The sequence below is a fragment of the Zootermopsis nevadensis genome, unplaced genomic scaffold (genome assembly GCF_977971745.1).
Source record: "Zootermopsis nevadensis isolate Lab colony 2312 unplaced genomic scaffold, Znev_1.0 Znev_ptg000020l, whole genome shotgun sequence".
NCBI lineage: Eukaryota > Metazoa > Arthropoda > Insecta > Blattodea > Termopsidae > Zootermopsis > Zootermopsis nevadensis.
Genome location: NW_028259152.1, coordinates 17264752 through 17286155, shown reverse-complemented (window position 1 = coordinate 17286155; position 21404 = coordinate 17264752). Strand labels below are relative to the sequence as shown.

At 41.2% G+C, this 21404-nt stretch overlaps 1 protein-coding gene across 3 annotated transcripts in view; it reads left to right on the top strand.

Moving 5' to 3' along the window:
* Positions 1 to 21404, top strand: part of sty (sprouty signaling antagonist) — a 99437-nt gene extending 78033 nt beyond the window's left edge. For all 3 annotated transcript variants that reach the window (XM_087352034.1, XM_087352032.1, XM_087352033.1), the window contains one exon: positions 12227 to 21404. In XM_087352034.1, coding sequence (XP_087208160.1) covers positions 12393 to 13367 — 975 coding nt within the window. In that variant the 5' untranslated portion in view covers positions 12227 to 12392 and the 3' untranslated portion in view covers positions 13368 to 21404. The remainder of the gene's footprint in view (positions 1 to 12226) is intronic.

Sequence of the window (21404 nt, the reverse complement as noted above, 5' to 3'; positions counted from 1 at the left end):
CTTCAAGCCACGCTGCAACTTTGCGCATCTGACATTCAAACACGTGTGCACTTGGGTTGCCAAGGAGACAGCGGCCAGCGGTGAATAGTTACAGTTGTTATGACGACTAAACAACGTGAAGTTTATGTGTAAAGAAGCCTTAAGCTACGATTAGCTGGTATTTAACTACCGAGACGTAGAGGAAGTCACTTTTATTACAGTGATCTCCTCGAAGATTAAGTAAATCCGGACGAGAACCTCTGAACATACGACTTATTTATTGGGTCTTACATGCATATTAAGCCACGGTGGTCTAGCGGTTAGAACGCTGGCCTTGTAATCCTGGGGTCTCGGGTTCGATTCCCGAATTTATAACTTGTGTTGCACAAGGCCGTGGTCTAGGCAACACGGAGTTTTCCTCCGTGGCATCCCAACAATTACTCCATTCACACACAGAAGAAGGCAATGGCAAACCACTTCTGGATCATCTGCCAAGAACGTATATGAACAGGTCCCAGTCCGAGAAGAGAAAAGGATGGAAGGATCCTGTTCATATGGACCTGTCGTCAGACAGAACACTAAATAATAATAAGATGAGGTGGTCTAGCGGTTAGAACGCTGGCCTTGTAATCCTGGGGTCTCGGGTTCGATTCCCGAATTTATAACTTGTGTTGGGCAAGGCCGTGGTCTAGGCAACACGGAGTTTTCCTCCGTGGCATCCCAACAATTACTCCATTCACACACAGAAGAAGGCAATGGCAAACCACTTCTGGATCATCTGCCAAGAACGTATATGAACAGGTCCCAGTCCGAGAAGAGAAAAGGATGGAAGGATCCTGTTCATATGGACCTGTCGTCAGACAGAACACTGAAAATAAAAAAAATAAATGTAAATAACACGCATATTATGTTATTAATCTTGTTTTACAAAATAAAAGAGCAAATTGCAAACAGATGGGCAACTTTTCGGAGGACCTCAACTTCGTGTGTCGCATTACAAAGTGACCAATAGATGCAATATATAGTCTCTGTACTGCCAAGGAATCTGTTGATTCATTACTGAATTGCTGTAACAAATCCGGAAATTTAACACGCGATATATGTATCGAATGACCGGTGATCATTTTCTAAAATTTACTTTTTCATCTGAAAGGATTCGAAAATGTCGTAAGAAACGTTTCGGGGTCCTTTAAAGAACTCGTCTGTTGTTTATCCGTAGATTGGAAACTGTTCTAAGACTTTTCAGTAAAACGTACAGCTTTACATTTTCTAAGATTCTTGGTAGAAAATTGTCTAGTACATTACAAATTAATTGTACAACGTCTTAACTACTTCGTACACTATACAAGACGACATTGATTTCCAACTTCAGAAACTCATATCACATCACGCCATATTTGTAACTGAAATCACAAAACTATTTCCCCACATATAAACACGTTTATGTCATCGTGTCTTCGTACACTGAAGATCGAGTGTACAGTGTCTTCAATAGTTTTTGGGAATAACTTATTACTCTTGATTTCATTCATGTCGTGGGTGCTAACATGACTTTATGATTATACTTAAGTTATTTTTATATTAATTAAATCAACATTACTGAACCATCTTCTTCTGGGTCTTCCAACTGGATGTTTTACCTGAGGCTTGTCACCGTCAGATTCCTGTTTTATAATTCTGTATCCGTCTCCGCCAACTGCAGTTCTGCGTGACCTCTGCAAAGCACGCATTTCCTTGTTATGTAATCTCTGCACAAAGTATTATTCTCTTCAAGGGTCTTTGCTTTCCTGGGACACGTGCAGGTCGTCTTCCTTTCAGGCGTAGCTCTCGTCGTCATCAAATGGTCCATTTGTGCTCGTACTTCGTACATGTCCGTCTTTCCCTCCTGGTTTTAACTGTATCATAATTATATTTCGTTGTCCCTGGACCCCTTGTGGGTTTTGAACGCGGTCCTCGTTCTTGGCTACGTTCAAAATCGTTGTAGCTGAGGGAGATGGTCCATTGGTCTCGTCTGTTTGTGTATCACCAACGCCAAGGACATTCACGTTCATGTACTAATACGAAATCGACCATTTTATAATGTTCTGTGTGCGTTAGTACATGCAGTGACTACGTAATTGTACCTTGTATCACTGTTGCGCTGAGGATCTGATTCTGACCACGTTGCCAGTTCTATGTGAACAGGGGATAGTGGAATGCTACTTAAGACAATTAGTCAACTGTTTTCGTATGGAAACCCATTCATGGAACATCGACAAACATTCTTATTCGGAGAAACCCTATCGTGTATCACATTTCAGAGTTTGATGTTGAAATGAGGAGACAAGACATGGAAAATACTCCGTGATTTTTGCTGTCTTCAGTATGAAGAAGGCTGTCGACCTTATATCTTCCAAGGTCGAGGAGAATTTCAAGATATTTAATACAGTCACGACTCCAGTGCTTTGCTGTAGTATTAAGAATGTAATTTAATTTTTGTCTTTCATGTTCCGGAAATATATTATCCGGACCCAGAAGTTGTTACGATTATATAATTTCTTGGTTTTTCTTAGTCGTCGCTTGAGTAGGTTTTAACCAGAATTATCGCTAAACACGATTTGCCTTGAATGACTGCTGTTAATCTGTGTTTTTTTTTAAAAGGCATCTTCGTCATCGTCTTTTAAGATGATTTTCGAAATGGCGTTTTCTCCATTAAGTCGTCTTACCGCGTCTGGTATCCCGAGAATAATTCTTTATGCTTAGTTACGTATTTTCGAGCGCTGGGCTACAGTACTGGAAATTTGAGGTCATGTGATAATACGAGAAGTTTAATCTGTTTTAACAAACGATTATATTACAAATTTAGAGAATTAGACCCCCCCCCCTGGACGGGCGGATAGATTAAATGAATTGTTGGTGTATTTGATCCTACCGCCTGTGCAGAAAAGTATTAACCCAAATAGTGTGTAGGTTTCAGCGGTTTAGTTTTGAAGCTCAAATTCTTATAGTTTATTTGGTTACAGTTAATTCCTGCCTGATTCTTAACTAAAATGTGCATTACTGAGGCAACCGAAGGGCTCGCGAACATTGGCACAGATTTATTTATCCGGAAGGGTCGTGTCCAAAAGGAAATTAACGTTACTCCAGCGTTAGCAGTGACCCCCCCCCCCCCCTTCCAAGGTCGCAGCTTTAAAATACGCAACGTGTACATTGAATCCTGTGATGTGTCCACATTTTTCAGACCTCGGCCCTTTTAATTCCTGGAGTCTGGGTCGTGATTCATGACTGCAGGGACAAACCTTGATAACGCTTTAATTATCTGCGGGGTAGACGAAACTGGACACCCCGAGGCAATTTATGACGATGGTTACAAGCTAGAGGGAAGTAGACTGCAGAATAATTCCGGGACAAATCCATGCCGTTAGGGGCAAACCTGGGCAGTTTTGGGCTCTAATTTGATTCTGTAGCCCGGGACGGACACATCTGTAAGGGGTTTGATTGAGTACAGTGTTGATTATGTAGGCGGCTGTCTTGTGCGTTGTAGTAGTTTACCAACGTTTCAAAGGTCCTTGCTGCCTCCATCATCAGGGCGATCATGGAGGCACTACAACCCACAAGGCAGCCGTCTTCGTACACCCTATATTATATGTGGCTGATTGATTGATAATATTTCTTGACTCAGCAGGAGTACTCGACTTTAAGAGACAGTAGATTATTGTTTTGCATTTCATGAGATGGTAAAGTTGCGTCATATTGTGATATAATAAATATATATTAAATCTTGTCCGTCTAATCACAATAAATTCTTATTAAATATTAAAATATTATAATAATTAACATTTAAAATATTAAATGATGTTCTTTATCGAAATATTCGATTGACATTAGACCATCATTTTTCATGTTTATTGTAATATTTTAATATTTAATAAGAATTATTGTGATTAGACGGACAAGATTTAATATATGTTTTGCATTTGATTTATAACCCGGAGAAAATTACGAAAATTAAAATAATTACTCCCAGATCAGTTATAAATTGATTCTGAGGTCGTCATGATTGACGAGTCGTCTGTCATTTGTAACCTCACGTGACGAGTTTCGAAGTGGTCGCTGAGCTCGAGCAAACTTCTCATATAAAAGAGGACAGGAAAAGGAAAATTGTAACTAACACCTTCAAAAAACCGTGGCCGATTGAAGTGCGTTTCTCTTCTGCATTGTTTATAATCTGCAATGTGGTTGCGAGGGTAGGGCTCGAATGACAGCGCTGACGAGGCGTCACAGAACACTGGGCTTACAGCCTCCGGACTGTATGCAACTGTAAATAACTCCTACACTTTTACCTCTCTTTCTGTACGCGCGTCTCGCCCTGAAGGAAGATTACGCATTCAGGGCGATTGGGAAATGCTTGATGTGAGGGCGAGGCATGCATGAGGACACCAGAAAACACTTTATAGTCGGACACCTGTGCAGTCCACAGATCAGGAGAAAATCTCTGCTAGGAATTCGATATACGCGCATGCGCAAGATTTCGCGGTGAGTGACGACCCATCCTAAAAGCATTCGTTCCACAACCACTGAACGAACAACAGACAACAGGCTTTCATGTGTTCTGATGTGTACAGCTTTAAGATTACCTCACAGTGGCACAGCGATTTAATCTAGAATATTATCGCAACACCCACAGAACACATTAGAGGTACACTCACTACTCGCTACTCTTAACTGCTTGATGTTTTCAGTCTGTGTAGTAGAGTAAAACTCTGACGTATCACACTCCCCACCAATAGCAGCCCTCTAGTCCACCAGGCAGTAAACATCCTCTCCCCCCCCCCCCGCACCGACCAGAAACGACTTCACCCAGCAGGATTTTTCTCGTGATCTGTGGACAGTAGTATGATCGGAAAACCTGGGAGTAGATGGGACGATAGTTTTAAAACGGTGTGAGGGCGTGGACTGGATTATTCTGGTTTAGGTTAGGGTCTACTGGAAGGTTATCGCGAGCACATGAGTGGAACTTAGGGTTCCATAAAAGGTGAATAATGTGTCGACCAGCTGAACGGAGAAACATCTTCTCAGGATGGACTTTGCTCCACATTGCGATTTACGTATCCTGCAGCTGAAACAGCGCTGTTAAATAACGTAGGAATGTAATGAAGTGTGTTGAATCCGTGACCTTGATGCTTGAAACCTGTCTGAGTGCAGTGGGCGTCTCGTTGCCGGGATCAGAACTTGAGAGACGTCTTTCTTTCGCCAAGACATCAATCAAGGAATGTAAATGTTTTCGCTGTACCCAGCTTCTTCTCACAGCCGGGCAAGAACAACACCGAGAAATCAAAAGCGTTCGCAGACCAGAATCTTCGGAACGAAGAAGACCACACGGGAGATCCGGAGAGGATAATATTAAAATGTAGGCGGCGTGGAACTGAATTCATCGGCAGTGGCAGGTGGTAACAGGCCTGGCGGTATCGACACGTTGACCTGTGAAGAGTATCTTGACCAGATGAGTTGCTATCAGCTTCTGTACTGCATTGAGTTCGTGATAGAAACGGGATGTGACGTATCTCTCACGCCGTGGCCGCCCTCCTCGACGGCTTTCCAAAGTCTTTACAGGCAGGACTGGCGAAATCGGACCAGTAGTGCGAAGGTTGCCAGAACTGTCGTCTCGCCCCTCCCCGGCAGTTTGCAGTAAAAATGGCGGGAAGATTTGCGTGAGTGTGCATTGAACCTATCTTGCGGAGGCGGGAGAGGAAGGGGGGGGGGGAGCTGAGAACGAGGTCAGTGACAGCAACGTATGAAAGAAAAATCTGGTGAAATGAGCTGAATTCTTTAGATAAGTCGAACAGTCAAGTAATTCTCTGGTTTTTATGGTACCCAATGTTCATTACCGTGTTGACAATAGCTCGCTTCTAGACTATATCGTAGAACAAATAGACGGAGTTACGTATTTCCTTGAGATCAAATGTCATCCATCTATAACGAGGTCTGTAAAGTAGACCCTTGTCTTCGGATTTTACGACTGAAAGTCTGTATGCACGACTGTCCCGTGCGTTCTACATGCCCCGCCCAGCTGACCTTACTCTCTTCTTGTTTAAAATTGTCAACATCAGGCCGAATCTTTGCTTTCGTCATGGTTGGTTAAACTAATTTTCATTTATATATTAAATCTTGCCCGTCTAATCACAATACATTCTTATTAAATATTAAAATATTACATTAATTAACATTTAAAATATCAAATGATGTTCTTTATCGATCTCATAATTTTCATTTGTTTAATTAAGACTGATCTGCCCAGTTGTGGACTGTGAGCTGGGCGGGGTTTTCCTCTAACCCGTCTACGTTTTGGGGTCCATTCCAGGGTTTCGAGGTAGCATGTAGTCGCAGGTGTTTTTTTTTATTTATTTCAAGCCACTTGTGCACTGAACATTTGTAATTAAAATTAGTTTCGATGTGCAGTCATGTGTAACATTTGTCTTTCCGGCCAGATTTAGGGCCACGCGTCGCATACACGCCGAGATCCTGATTTTGAAAATAAAATAAAACGCTTTAATTATAAGTGTCATCTGGAAATATTGTGTAATACACCAATTCTTTGACATATTTAAAAGAAAATGTTTCAAAAGAATAAGAAACAGTTTTGCAGAGTGATAATTCTGATGCATTCGCGACAGAATTTGACTTTTGAGAGATGAAACTTGTGGAAGAACTCTGCACATAGCAGCTTGGTAACCAACGTAAGAAGCAATACATCGAACTGCTGAAAGCGACGATTTCCGCGGGGAGCAGCACCGTCGAAGAGCCCAACAACTCAAACTGAAGCGATGACGTCACAGTCAATGACGTAATTCTATCGCCACACGAAGTCGTATAACCCGTCACGTTGGTATTACTGCTCCTGAGCAACCTTCAGAGTTTAACCGCGTCCCATTCCGTGTTTTATGAAGATCTGGTCAGGCATTCTCGAGCTAATTGCTCAGGTTTGTGATTCCATCCACTGGTACAGCCTCCACACCAAAGTTCATGAAAATCCATTCAGCCGTTCTCTTGTTATATGCGTACGGACGGACGGACATGAATGTTATTTTTTCATAAAATGACAATGTAATTATCAAATCGAGGTTGACGACATGGGTGGGACATTTGGCACTTCTGGGTAGATGTATGATGACTGCTGTTTATCTGAAACGTCGACATCTCCTGGAGGTCTGCACGGATTCAGTAAACAAAGAAAAATTTCCCTCTCTGCTCCAAGAACAAATCCCACTGACCCAGAAATGGTTCGTAAGTAAACGCCTTGCAGACTAGATATCTTTGCACTGTCCCTCAGACGCCAAAATAACCTGGGATCTTCTTAGAGCGTCGTTAAATACTCAATTCAAGGTTTACTGTAGTTTATGCTGTGAAAACATATTAATGATACGTTAGGAAGGGCTAATTCCGAAGAGATCGGGCTCGTATGAGAGTAAGATAAATTTCGGGCTTGGGTCAAATGGTGGGCCGAGTGAAATTATGAAATTTTAGCCCGTGGAAATCTTTTAAACATCCACACAGCGGTTAGAACGCTGGCCTTGTAATCCTGGGGTCTCGGGTTCGATTCCCGGCGGTGCCCGAATTTATAACTTGTGTTGGGCAAGGCCGTGGTCTAGGCAACACGGAGTTTTCCTCCGTGGCATCCCAACAATTACTCCATTCACACACAGAAGAAGGCAATGGCAAACCACTTCTGGATCATCTGCCAAGAACGTATATGAACAGGTCCCAGTCCGAGAAAAGGATGGAAGGATCCTGTTCATATGGACCTGTCGTCAGACAGAACACTAAATAAAATAATAAATAAATACCCAAGTTCACACGGCTTTGCATTCCAGAAGCCAGTACAGACGAAGGAAGAGTTTTAAAATATTTTTCGCATTTCCCTCGGGGAAGTGCCGAAGGCTGAGGCGGTAAATTCCCCTCTCGCTGTGTTCTGTTTACAATTCATCATGGCCGGCGTAAGTCTCTAGGGGTCCGGGGGAGGGGAGGGGGGTGCATAGTAAAAACCAGCAGATGGCCGTCTGTACGGATTTGAAGCAGATGAATGGAAACTTGACAGTTGTTGCAGTGAGTTATGATTTGGAAACTCCGAATATCTACGTAAGCATTCTCAGACTTTACATGACGTCTTACACACGAGCGTCTCTGCATACGCCACAGATCACATATTTAACGTGTTTCCACTTTGGTGAGTCCGAAGATGGCTGTGTCTTCTGGGTTGTAGCGCCCTGATGATGGAGGCAACACGGACCTCTGAAACGTCAGTAAACTTCTACCAGACTACATGGCGCTACAAGCCAGAAGATTATATATTATTAACTGCACACAGTTGTGGTTCTAGGCAGAAGGATTCCGATGACAGAGGTTTTTCGAGAGGTCGATTGCATTGATACACTTTTTTTTTTTTTTGAACAGGATGGTTGCATTGGCACGTCCTGTTCTACGCAGGACAACTTTAGTGGCTTTGGAAGGCGCACATTCGTACGTTACCTTCACTTACCAATCGAACACTAGGCTTCAGCGATCAGCAAACAAGATCGAATTTAAAAATAAGTTGAATGTAAAAGTTCAAGGTTCTCGTGGTTGAAGACCTTTGAACTCTTGCTTGTAGATTATGAATATTTACTTTCTGTTCATTATATTCAATTATGTGTTGGAGTAATTTTATTAATTGTGGCTGGGTGCAAATGTATCGTATGTCGCAGTCGGACCAACTCTGTAATGTCAATTTTGCTTTGTGAAGTAATTTATGTTTCGTATTCCAGTGTTTCTGAGTTCGATTCTTCGCCTAGGACTCTTCCTAATTTTCAAAGTAAATGTCCCCGATAACATTTTGGTTGTATGATTGGCAAAATTCCTTACGCACGGTCACACTGTCGTCCAGAGTCAATCAGTGACATGATGCGAGTGTGGTTCATTTTGCGCCGAGTGTGTCGTAGTGATGGCTGTTGCATTGGATGTTTTGCTATTCTCTTTCGTGTTATTTTTCTAATATATTGTAAACAGATGTTCTCCTGTCTTCTTCAGTGGTTCTATATTCCTGATATTTACAGTCTTCGTGAGTATGATAACCCAAACGTTCCCATAAAAACCATCTCGGTTCGCACCATGAAGACGCTCAGGGGGAGATATATTGTTTATGAATATATTAAAAACAATCTCAGTGGTCATCCTCGCCCTAATCCCCTACATGTTCAAGTGTTCTCCACGTTTCGCAAAAATAAGTATACCATTATTTTAAATTTATTTACTACAGCCATGCTTAAATTAAGTCCTTTGGTAGATAACTTGCTCCATATAGCAGACCTGTTGATATCATCTATTAATGCACAATATAATATTCGTATCTTCTCGTCCAAATATTTATCTAGAACTGTTGGTAATATAATAACATTTTTTCGTTAATTCGACTCATCTTATATAGCCCTTCTGCATATCTGATAATATTTTTTTTTCTCTGTTTATCAACTGAAATCCTTATTCACCCAGCCAAAGTTATCGTAGTATATTTTTTCCCATAATTGAAAGCAATAAATTTCCTCTATAAATAATAATATCTTCCACACTAGCCTGAAAAATGGCTGTCTTGCGTTCATTAGGAAATATCCCCCCACACTGGGAACAGTCCCCTCTATCCGCGTGTAGTGCTTACATGGACCCGCGGGTCCTACCCGGTGGACAACATCATCCAGCTACTCAAACCTGCATCTTCCAGACAGACACACACGGAAGAAAAGTGTACAATGCATTCATTGCTATTTTGCTTACCTCACTTTTGAGTGTTCATTTGTGGCCGTCACATATGTTATTGCAAAATTCATTGGACACGTATCAAATATGGGCGTGATTTTTGTTGAACAGAAATTAATTTGTCATGTTTTATGCACAGATGTGTACGATGAGTCTCAAACACTGATAAAGTTTGATTTGACCTCGTGTTTTGTGAGAGTTACATTGGACTTGATAAGAATGAGAACTAACCCTTTAAAGCCTAGTTGCAACTACACTGAGTGTCCGGTGACTTAATATCAGTACTTACGAGGTCATTGCCAGTCACAGATGTCAACGAACATGAGTCCCAATTCTCGAATCTTACGGAGCTCTTGAATATTAGAATTTCAGGACGATTTCAACCATAAGAGAGTCAGTTTTGCGTTTTCCAGCATCGAAAAATTTTATTTTGTATTCATACGCCACGTTTTCTACATGCGACACCACACGTGTAAATGAAGCCGAGTGAGGTCCGGTGATCACGTTGGCCATTTTTACTCACGGCCAGCCCATCGGACAAGGAACTGCACTATGACGTCGACTGCAGAAATGTGGTGCCCCGCTATGCTGGACGTGGAGCTTAACCCTCTGAAGCCGAAGATCGTCTGAATATTATTTATGAATTCAGTCCGTACCGCGAAGAAAACACTACACCTCACCATTACGAAAATCAGCTGGTTAACCCTTTGAAGCCGAAGCTCGTCTTCATAATATTTACGAATCCAGACCGTACCGCGAAGAAAACACTTCACTTAACCATTAGAAGTCGAATCAGGCGGTGCCACATAAGATTTAACAAAAGAACATCCCGGTCAAAGCCTTAATCGTGTTTTATGCCTGTTCAGATCATATTAAAGTATGCTCGTAGTTCCGTAATCGTTGAGAATCGGATCGAAAATCAATTCCTACGCCGTGTGTTCAGTTTGACGCGTGATATTGTATCGCAGGGTTGGGCGGCCCTGAGTTCAGAATTTGGGTGAAACCGTCACTAGAAGCTTTCAGGTCTTCTTTCTTAATTGAGGCCGTCGAAATATCCGCTCTTCAGTGGAATTTTGGAAGAAATTATCTTCTTTATTCGTCAAAGCAAACGTCTCTTATAAGTTCCTTACACAGGGAGTGTGGAAGTTATGTCTGTGACATTGTAGGTTATGTTGCTGTGTAATCATAACCTCGAAGACCATAATTCCTACCGCCCTCAAGAACTTTAGCATTTTATGAGTTTTTTTTAGCGAGTTATACATCGTGTATTACCACTCGCGTTTATTTATTACAAATATAAATCTGTTGTAAGATAATATTCGGAAGTATTTCTTTTCTTTGTAGATTTTCTCCGTGAAGTGTACGAATTGACGATCGTGTGATAAGTCTTAAAGGAATTGCGAAGCTGATTTGGTTCCCATGGAGAAACTGTATTTCTTGTAGTCAAGAAATTCCCCTGCCTTATGTGTATCCCTAAGGTCCATCGCGTGTTTTTTTTACAGCTCGCCACTGGCTGCTATCCTAAAGCAGAAGAATCCAGCCCATATTCTGACCCTGTCAGCAAAATTACGTATTCGTTTGCTTTTAAACGATGTAATAATTGTAATTACCGTTCAGGCCTTGTGGACTCTTCCAATTCTGAATTACTTCTAAAAATCATGAATTAGTTTGGAAATCTGACAAAACTCCTTGCAAGGAGGAATATAAATTAATAATAATAATAATACAAAGACGCTCTGATGAGGGTTTTAACTCTAGGAGTCAGCCATTGGTTTAATACATAAAGTATAAAGATTGATCTAGATTGTTTGTCAAATTTCTTTAATTTTATTTAAAAGTTCAGGATTTAAATTTAATACTGTGCGTCCTGGCGTAGCATGGTGCCTCAGTCAGCTGACTGCACTACAAATTGGCAGACAACGCGACTGCGCACTTGTGACAGGCAAATCGTGCATCGTTAATGTCGGTCTCAAGTTCAGTCTAGTTTCTGATAACCTTACAGATGGACGTCTTGGGATTTCAAAGGCGCATTACAGGTTGGAAGACTTACTAAAATAAACATTTGCAACGGTGCACGCTACTGTCGTAAGTTTTCCCCGATGGTTGAAATGAATTTCCCTTCAGCGCCAAACTGACGAACGTGCGAAATCAGGAACAATTCCACGCCTTCTTAATATCACGTCTCTCTATCTCTAATTTTGCTTTTAAGGGGAGAGTCAGGATGTCGATGTTGGTCTTCTGGGTTGTAACGCCGTGGGTAGGTACCAATGTTTCGGAGGAACATACTTCCTCCATCTTCAGGGCTGAATGCCTCTAAGCCCGCACGGTGTTACCAACTACAAGACCAAGAGCGACATCTTTACCGCCTTGAGAACCTCAGATCTCATTGATGTCTTCTCGCCTGTTGGGTGATGTAGCTTACAGGCCTGTACTGAAGACTGACGGAGGATTCCCCACGCTTACGATGTGAATTTTGTTTCAGCCGGCGTTCGTTGCAGCCATGTTGGATCTGTGAGCTACACGGCAACAAGGATTGTTGCGTTCGGCAAGGCGTGAGATGGGAGCTGAGAACAATGATGGGTCCTGGGATACTATCGCCAAAGACGAATTAATGCTGTGAAGAGAAACTGAAGGAAGACTGTTCATACATGGCCCATCATGGCGGACTGGCCAACCAGACGTCCGCGTCACAGTCCCTCCAGCAGCAACAGCAGAGCTCTATTGCGCCCCCGCGACCTCCGATGGCGCGGGTGCACCGCCCCCGCCCGGCGATAATGACACCGCCGGCCCCGACTACTTTAATACTCCAGCCTCTAGGCACCGCGACGCCGGCGTCCCCCACGTCAACGACCTCGAGGCGGCGGACGCCGCCCACGGCCGCGGAAGTGTCCCTCGCGGCCCCGAGACCGGACGGCGAGCGGACTGTAAACGAGTATGTGGAGACGCCGTTCCGCCCTGCGAGCGAGCAGTCAGAGAAGAACTTGGGTGATCGGGTGAGCGAGGAACGTCCCCTCGACACGCCACACCACCACCCGCTGCACCTGCCCGTGACGAAGCAGCCCGGAGTGGCCGCCGCGGCCTCCGTCAAGAAAGATGCTCCGGGCAGTAGTAGTTCCGGTGTCAGCGCGCCCGCTGACGCAGGGACGAGTGCGGGCAACTGCTTCCGAGGCTCGATCGTCTGCCCCGAGTGCGAACGGTGTCGGTGCAACTCGTGTCGCAATCCGAGGCCCCTGCCGTCTCGATGGCTGTGTAACAATGCGTGCTTCTGTTCCGCAGAGACGAGTCTCGACTACGCCTCGTGTCTGTGCTGCGTCAAAGGCTTTTTCTATCACTGTTCCAAGGACTACGAACTGGACCACGACGACGGCTCGGCGTCGTGTGCCGATGACCCGTGCTCCTGCGGTCCCCGCCGCTGTCTCGCGAGATGGGGTTGCCTCGCGGCCGTGTCGCTCGTCCTGCCCTGTCTCTGGTGCTACTGGCCCCTCAAGGGGTGTGTGGGTTTGTGCGAAAAGTGTTACGTGGGGTACAGTAACAAGGGTTGTCGCTGCGAGCCGCGCAGGGACCCTAGGATCTCCGACGTCACGCCGGAGAAAAGGCTGCTGGACTCCAGCCCTGACTTCTGAGGTGCGTGCGTGTGAATGTCAGTGGATTTGGGGAGGGGGGGGATGTCTCAGGGTTTCTAAAGATTGGCCTACCCGGTAACCTGCTCCGAGTTCTGTCAACTATCCAATTGTAAAATTATAACGTCATAACTTAACAGAGACAGAGAGAGAGAGTTGGTGTTATGAAGAGAGAATTCAGTGGAATTTTAAACTGTTCTGAAATGTTGTTGGTACTCCCTTAACCTCAACTCGATGTATCCTACTGGTTGTTGTACACTTGGCAGGCGTCGTTTTTCTGTACGTGGCGTCGGGTTGCGGTAGTGGATTTCCTGCTGCACCTCTGGAAACAAAAATTCTGGCCCGTCTCGGCACATACAGGATGATCAAAAAGACACGCAACGCGTATTATAAATATTTATTGACGGTTTGCAATTCAGTACAAATCGATCGGGGTTGATGATAAATATAAAAGACCACACGCAGGTCACGACACGTTGTTGACCTGTTCGCGAGGAATGGGTTGCGTGACTTTTTGACCACCCTGTATTTGTATGAATAACTACTGGTCTGATTGTTAATTTGTGAATTGGTCAATATTTCTTCTGTTTTACGAGGTCTGACTAATAATTGGGCCGATGTGTACGATTTCTTACTCTGAGCGTGCAGATTTCATTTTTTGAAAATTCTTCCTTTTCCGTCATCACGTTGCTCTGAATGTCTTACTAGAATCTGACTTTTCCAAGGATGTCGTTTGCTTTGGGAACACGAAGGTCACATGGTCCCAAATCGGGTGAGTACACCAGAAATTAGTCTTCTAGCCGAGCGTCGCTTAACTATAATAGTTGTGGGGGGGGGGGGGGGGCATTGGCATGACACAAACTCCACTTACGTGACCAAGGGCATAGTTTTAAGACCGATGCAGCTCTGTGTAGTCTGGTAGAAGTTTATCGACGTCTAACAGGTCCTTGCTGCCTCCATCATTACGGGAGTGATGACTCTGATGGTGGAGGCAGCAGGGACGTCTGAAACGTCGGTAACCTCATCTTCAGCCCCCCCCCCCCCCACAGGACAGTAGAACCCAGAACCTCAGGTCTCGTATATGAATATCATTGTTTGATCCAAAACTGCTGAATCAGTTGGTTGCTTTGCAGAAACATGAGTTCCGTTAATTGTCAGATCTCGTAAGACCAACGTAATTTGTACGTGACGCTTTCTTGTAATTCTTTAAGCAGAGAAGTTATTATTTAAATCGTTGCTGGGAGTCTTAACAATATTTACAGCTGAATTCACATGGAAGTTTGTAGTTTTTCTGTGAGGATGTAGGAGAGAAAAATAATACATTTATGAGATTTTGTTAAACCAAGTTATGTTTCATAAATACAGTCGCGTGATAGCAAATCTGGATGCAATTGCATTATTATGTTAGAATGGTCGTGTGACCAGAAAGGGAATGTGATTTCTTGTACATCCTCTCATTAAAACTAAGTTTTTTTCAGAATGTAAGAAAGTGAAACTAAGCTGGAATCCTTTTTTTGTGGTAAAGGAAGGTAAAAGTCTACCCTTATTTTCGTAAATAGGTGAAATCTGTTTGTAAATATATCACAAGTTTCATGGACCTTAGATACTAAATTTTGCGTTTGTTTATTGCATAAGTTTCTAATTTCCACAGTCAGGGAGCATTTTTCAAAACTGGTACTGTTGTCTTGTCAGATGTGTGGTTGTTACGTTGAAAAAGTTGTCCAGGAGCATTCATGCACTGGTTCGCCATCGGCACATTTTTCAGTGTACATTTTTTAAATTTTCAGACGCATTACTGGGGAATTTAAATGTGGAATGAGAGCAGAAAAGTATGTTGTATTTATTTTCCGACTGAAATTTAGTCTGAGAAATTTTGGGCGGGGAGTTACGAGCTTCCGTTTACCTGGTAACAACGAGTGATCTGTTCAGTTTTCAGTGTGGTGTGGTGGCTGATTCACGTAAAACAGGAGAGGAAAGCTATTTTTGAGCAGAACGATAATTTTAAAAGATATCTGTGTAAGAACACCCATTTAAAATATTCTCTCAACAAGTTTCGCTTTTCCATGTTCATGTTTTATTGTTAAAGAATATTTGAAAATAACCATTTCTGTGTTTAATGTTTCGTTAGTAAGCCAGTACTAAGAGTTTGACAGAGTAAGGGAATTTGTGTTTTCTAAACACGTTCTTGTATCTTTTTTTGTATATATTTAAGTGGATAATTGGTCAACTTTCGTGATATAACGTGGCACTCATTTGACATCGTTGTTGGTTGGATAGTTGAAAAGATCCTTTGCTGATGATGTAACTGTTGGTATGGCGTAAGAATTCGTTGAAGGCGTGCTCAGTTGCTGTATTTTTTTTATGTTTAAAGTTTATTTTTGGCGAAGGAAAGTTAAAAACGAGAAAATTAATTTAAATTTCGTGGACTGTAATGGATTTTAAGAAGAAGAAAAAGATTACTGATACATCGTGAATCCGTTGTGATCCTTGTGTATTTGTGTTTGTGGCACAGTTGTGTTGCATGTAGTTTCGAAAATATATTTGTATGTTTGATGTCTAGAAATTTAAATATAATAATGTGGATGTCATGAACAAACGAAGTTGTTTGACTGATGGGCACTTTTACACAAGGAAGTTCTTGAAAAAGTACATTTGTCTTGGAAACTGGTGAGATGAAAGATTTACGTTAGATTTTGCAAAATTTATTCTTCCTTCTTTTTGCACAGCTTTAATTGACACCCCCCCCCCCCCGTCCCCCACCAATTATTTATGGTTAGTCAACAAGTAAGTATATTTTGTGTACAAAGCATTTAAGGCTGTTCATGTTGGTCTTATGGGTTATATCGCCATGTTTTGGATGAAATTAATGGGGTTGGAATATTGAAGATGGAGGCACTGTGTCCCTCCGCAACGTCTCGGTGTCTGTGGTTGCCAGAATCCAAAAGACCAAGATCAGCATCTTCTTCGCCATGAGAACTTCAAGTCTTGTTCAGGACGGTTTGTGTCTTAGGGAATTGCAATGCCAGGACAGGTCGAGGCGTCTTTGCTCATACGTCATTGTATATTCATGTGTACAACTGAATGTAGTTATTAAAACTTTTAGGTTTTAGGTTCATAGTGAAATCTGGTGACCTTTTTACCGAGGACTTCAAGAGTGAAGATTTCTGGCTTCTCCCCCCACTTTTTCTCCCACGCGAGAGATCTGGCTTCTTGTGGTGTGCTTCTGATAGATGGTTCACGCATTTACGTGCAGAACTTCCTTGGGTCTTCCTTGTATCGATGTGTGTCGAAGTTTTGGGTTATTCTATCTAGAAAGAGCGATGAATTGTGTGCAAAAATGCGTCGAACAGTTGATGCGTCAAATTGTCGTTCGTATTACTCAGGCAAGTAAATGGTAGTTTTTATGAACTCGCTGAAATGTGCTCAACATACACAGGGTTTTGCCATGTGGCAACTATTTTATGTAATTTATTAAATCGACTGAATGCAGAAAGTGAGGCACTCCAGTTAAAAGTCAATGCTTGATTTCCTCACGTCACTCAGTGAAATCGAGAGCAATATTACTTAGCTACTCCGCTGTTGGATCATTCTTTACCAAAATTAGGAACATCGAGGTTTTAGCAGGCCGATAAAAATTGAAATGTGTTCCATTGCTCACCTCATCGGGCTGATGATCTGTCAGTGTTCAACATGTCATGGGGGATTTTCCTCTCGTTTTGTATAACAATTTGAAATATTATCGAATGTTGTAGTCAGTTAATTTCCATGGTTTTTTATCAGTTTAGAATTTCTTCCGCAATGAAAGATTCTCTGCAGAGAAACGGAAATATGCCGGGTGGGATGTGACACAACAAGTTTTTTTGTACACTACAACAAAAATGAAACAGTTGAAATTTTATAATTCCAAAACCGGAAGTGACAACATGTGGCGGCGAGTCTGAAGACGGCAGTCTTCTGGGTTGTTGCGTCGTGTAGTCTGGTAGAAGTTTACAACCCAGAAGACAGCCGTCTTCAGACTCGCCGCCTTAAAAACCTCAAATCTTGCTTATGGTTTGTGTAAATCCAGTCATTTGCTAATTTCCATTTGTTACAATTGGTTAACCCAGATGTCTGCTACACAAGATTTGAAGAAAAATACTAATGAATCTTTGTGGCTTTACGGAGACGTGTGCCTAGATGCAGACCGGGACAGTCTCTCTTGCTGGCAGGCGTGTGGTTTGAGTACGAGACTAATGTTGAAGGCGAAATACGCAAGTTTGAATTGTGATTGCTTGCACAAATACTCATTTAAGCTGTGTATATTATTCAACTGTGTGTTTCAACGTTTCCTTGTGGAGATCATACCAAGAGAAATTTGCAAATATGTTCAAAAAATGGAATGTGTAATCATTTGTAAGGCACGTGCTCTTAAGTAACTTTTGTTAATGAGGAAACAGCAGTCGTCAGTATAACAGCTACATTGTGCTCCATCGGCAAGGGGACGTGTGTGTTTCGAAATCTTATTTACAAGTTCTATGTTCAATTTTGAATGTGGGCAAACAATTTTACATTCACGAAAGGACACGGTTTACAAACATTCATGTTTTTTTTTTAAAAAAATTAAACCAATTGCGTGTACAAAACATCGTTCGTTATTAAAGTTGCCAGGTCTTCAAAATAACGTATAAAATGTTACACAATTGTGCATTAAAAGGACATACGTCAACATAAAAGTAAAGCTTACATAGTTCACTCCTGCGCTAACCGCTTGGCTAGTAGCAAATATGAATGCTCTGAACCCTTTTTATTACGTTCCTGGTCACGTGGTTTGAAAACAAACTATTTCAAGTGTTTCTTCAATTTAGTAATTACTGGAATATCTAATTGTGACCAATGGCGGATAGAGGCAGCATATATTCGTACATGCGGATTATGAAATATGTATTATGACACCACCTACACCCTTACATCACTTCCGGTTTAGGACTTTGAAAATTTTAAGCATTTGGACACTTTTATTACGTTGATTGTACGTGTTACTGGACTGTACCGACAGATGGGAAGGTATATTGAAGTGTTGTAGAGAATTTTAAAACTTCAATTAAAGAGGGTATGTCTAGCGGTTAGAACGCTGGCCTTGTAATCCTCGGGGGTCTCGGGTTCGATTCCCGGCGGTGCCCGAATTTATAACTTGTGTTGGGCAAGGCCGTGGTCTAGGCAACACGGAGTTTTCCTCCGTGGCATCCCAACAATTACTCCATTCACACACAGAAGAAGGCAATGGCAAACCACTTCTGGATCATCTGCCAAGAACGTATATGAACAGGTCCCAGTCCGAGAAAAGGATGGAAGGATCCTGTTCATATGGACCTGTCCTCAGACAGAACACTAAATAATAATAATAATAATCAAAATATTGGGTACTGGCAGAGATGAATCAGCAGGTTCTGAGATTCACAAAGTTACAAGTTCAACCTGGAACAGGGAATAATTGCCACAGGATTGCAAGGCATATATTTTTATGGTTATTTATTAGGTTCATCAACAGTGGAGTAGTTATGAAGGAATATCGATGTCTGCTACATACAAAAAAACTGTATCAAACATTTTTCTGTACGTGGACAAAATTACAGAAGACGACCAGTGTGCATCTTCTAATATAATGAGTTAACCACTGATCACATTTTTCGAAATTTATGAGATAAAAAATTGGAATTCAGTGGGAGAGGGTACGAGCCGTTTTGAGATTTTTTGAAATCTTGTATCTCAGGAGAGAAAAATCGCACAATATTCTCACTGCATATGAAAGTAGGATAATTAGCGTAGGTTTAAGGGAAACCCATAATAAAGTCCACAGCGGTAAACATTATTTCTTATTCTGTGTGTCCGAAGAAGGGGATTGTCGTCTTTGCTTCTCGCTTCTTTAAAATGCGCCGTTGTCTTCCATCTCCTAGATTTAGATTTGTTCTCATATTTTTGTCTGTTTTGTGGTGTAGCGTCAGATGAAGTTTTGGTCCTTTGGTCTAAACGTGAGAGGAAGTTGGGAGGCTGAAGAACAGATCACGATGTCCTTCATAATTTATACTTTTCACAAAATATCAAGAAGGCTTTGTGTGTGGGGTATGAAGCAGGCAGAGTGAGATGAAAAATGCGTATAAAATTTTTGCCCGGAACATGGGTGGAATGATAATTTTGTGAGGATTTGGACTAGATTTATCTGGTGAGGACAGTGTCCAGTGGACGGCTGTTGTGGACATTTTAATCTTCGGTTTCCGTAATAGGCAAGAATTTCTTGACTGTTGTAATGAAGTCACCGTTTCAAGAAGGACACTTCTGCCTGAAGTTACTTTTCTATCATTCCTACATTCAATCCCGAAAGTCAGAAATCTATTGAAAACGCAAGGACGTTAGAATTACTGTATCAGTGGTTCTTCGTGGGGTTTTTTTAAGTTGTAGTAGACATTAAGTGCCCAGTAATCGATCCTCCTCTGGCAAACCGCCGAATAAACATTAGCTCGGTGAAAGGAGTTAATTTGGAAATAAAAATCAGCCTGTACTTTAAATGGAAGAAATTTGTAGCGCTGTGGAGATTCACTATATTTATTCTGTACATTTAAAATGTTTTTAATTGTATAAAGACTAAGAGATTTATTTATTTTTTGCCTACAGCATAGCTCAGCTGGGAAATTCGTTTTCCGGTACTGCCTCTGTGGTTAAATAGAGCGTCGGTTATTTTCAGAGTCGCAGGTTGGTTTTGAAGCTGACACATTTGGCAAATCACACAGATGTGACATTTCTTTTAATTCTGTATTTTTATAAGATGATAAAGTTGCGTCATATTGTGATAAATATATATATTTAATCACAATAAAATTCCTATTAAATATTAAAATATTACTATAATTAACATTTAAATATTTAAAATATATTTCTATAGAGAACATCATTTTAATATATTTTAAATATTTAAATGTTAATTCTGTATTTTAATTTGAAATTTTGAAGGGAGAAGTGTTTGGAGGGGGGTGAATTTTGGTCAGTATTTTCAGTTTTCTAAAAAAAATAATGCACGCGAGTGTTTTGCGGGTAGGCGGTGTTTTGGACGTTTGCTTAAAATAATTATTGCATGTAGAATTTTAATATATTTATTAAGAAAATTAATAAGTGTTGATTCGTGCATTACCATTTGTCACCTCAACAGTTGAGTGTCTTGGGGCGGAGTGCACTAATGTCGTCTATACATCTTGATTCTTACAACTGCCTGTTACCACATAATTACTTTGAAATGTTTATGCATCACCCGGTGGTTACAGGAGACCTGACTTATGTTACTTCAGTAATGTCAACTTTACCATTTGACATTTGTGGAGAAGTTACGTAATGTTTCAGTGCTCATTCATTGATTAAAAAAAGAGACGAGTTATTTAATCAGAGATGTACATAAAAGGAACCCACTCTACCAAGGACAGTTTAAAATGTTCTACACTTCTCATATACAAAATATATTCATTTTATATACTAATAATTATCAGATGATATCAGCATCTAAAACTCACCTGCTGGATGGTAGCTTTCGCCCTCCTATTAAAAAATGAACATTTTTCTGTGTCAGAATAAGAAAGGAAATGTACAAAGTCCTTAACTTAAAAGATAAAAGCTCTTACGATGTATTTGTTGTAAAAATGCTTATTTATTATATTTTCCTCTCTCATTCAAAAGTTCTTGAACTTTATACATATATATATATATATTGATTATATATTAATAACGGTGCATCTTACATTGAAGTTGTATAGAGTGGTATTTCTGAGACTTTTTTCCAGTATTATCTAGTCTTGAAGTCTTGTTTTTGTGAGCTGAACACATGGATGATTGTGTAACCAATGTTTTTAATATATGAATGATAATGTATCATAAGTAAATGTATAGGTATGACAGTCTATAGATACTGTGAATCATGCTACATTATTTCAACGTATAAAGAAATTTCAGCTTTGTATATTGTCTTGTAAATATTAAACACGAAACTGTAACAATAACAGAGACCAACAGAAGAAATAA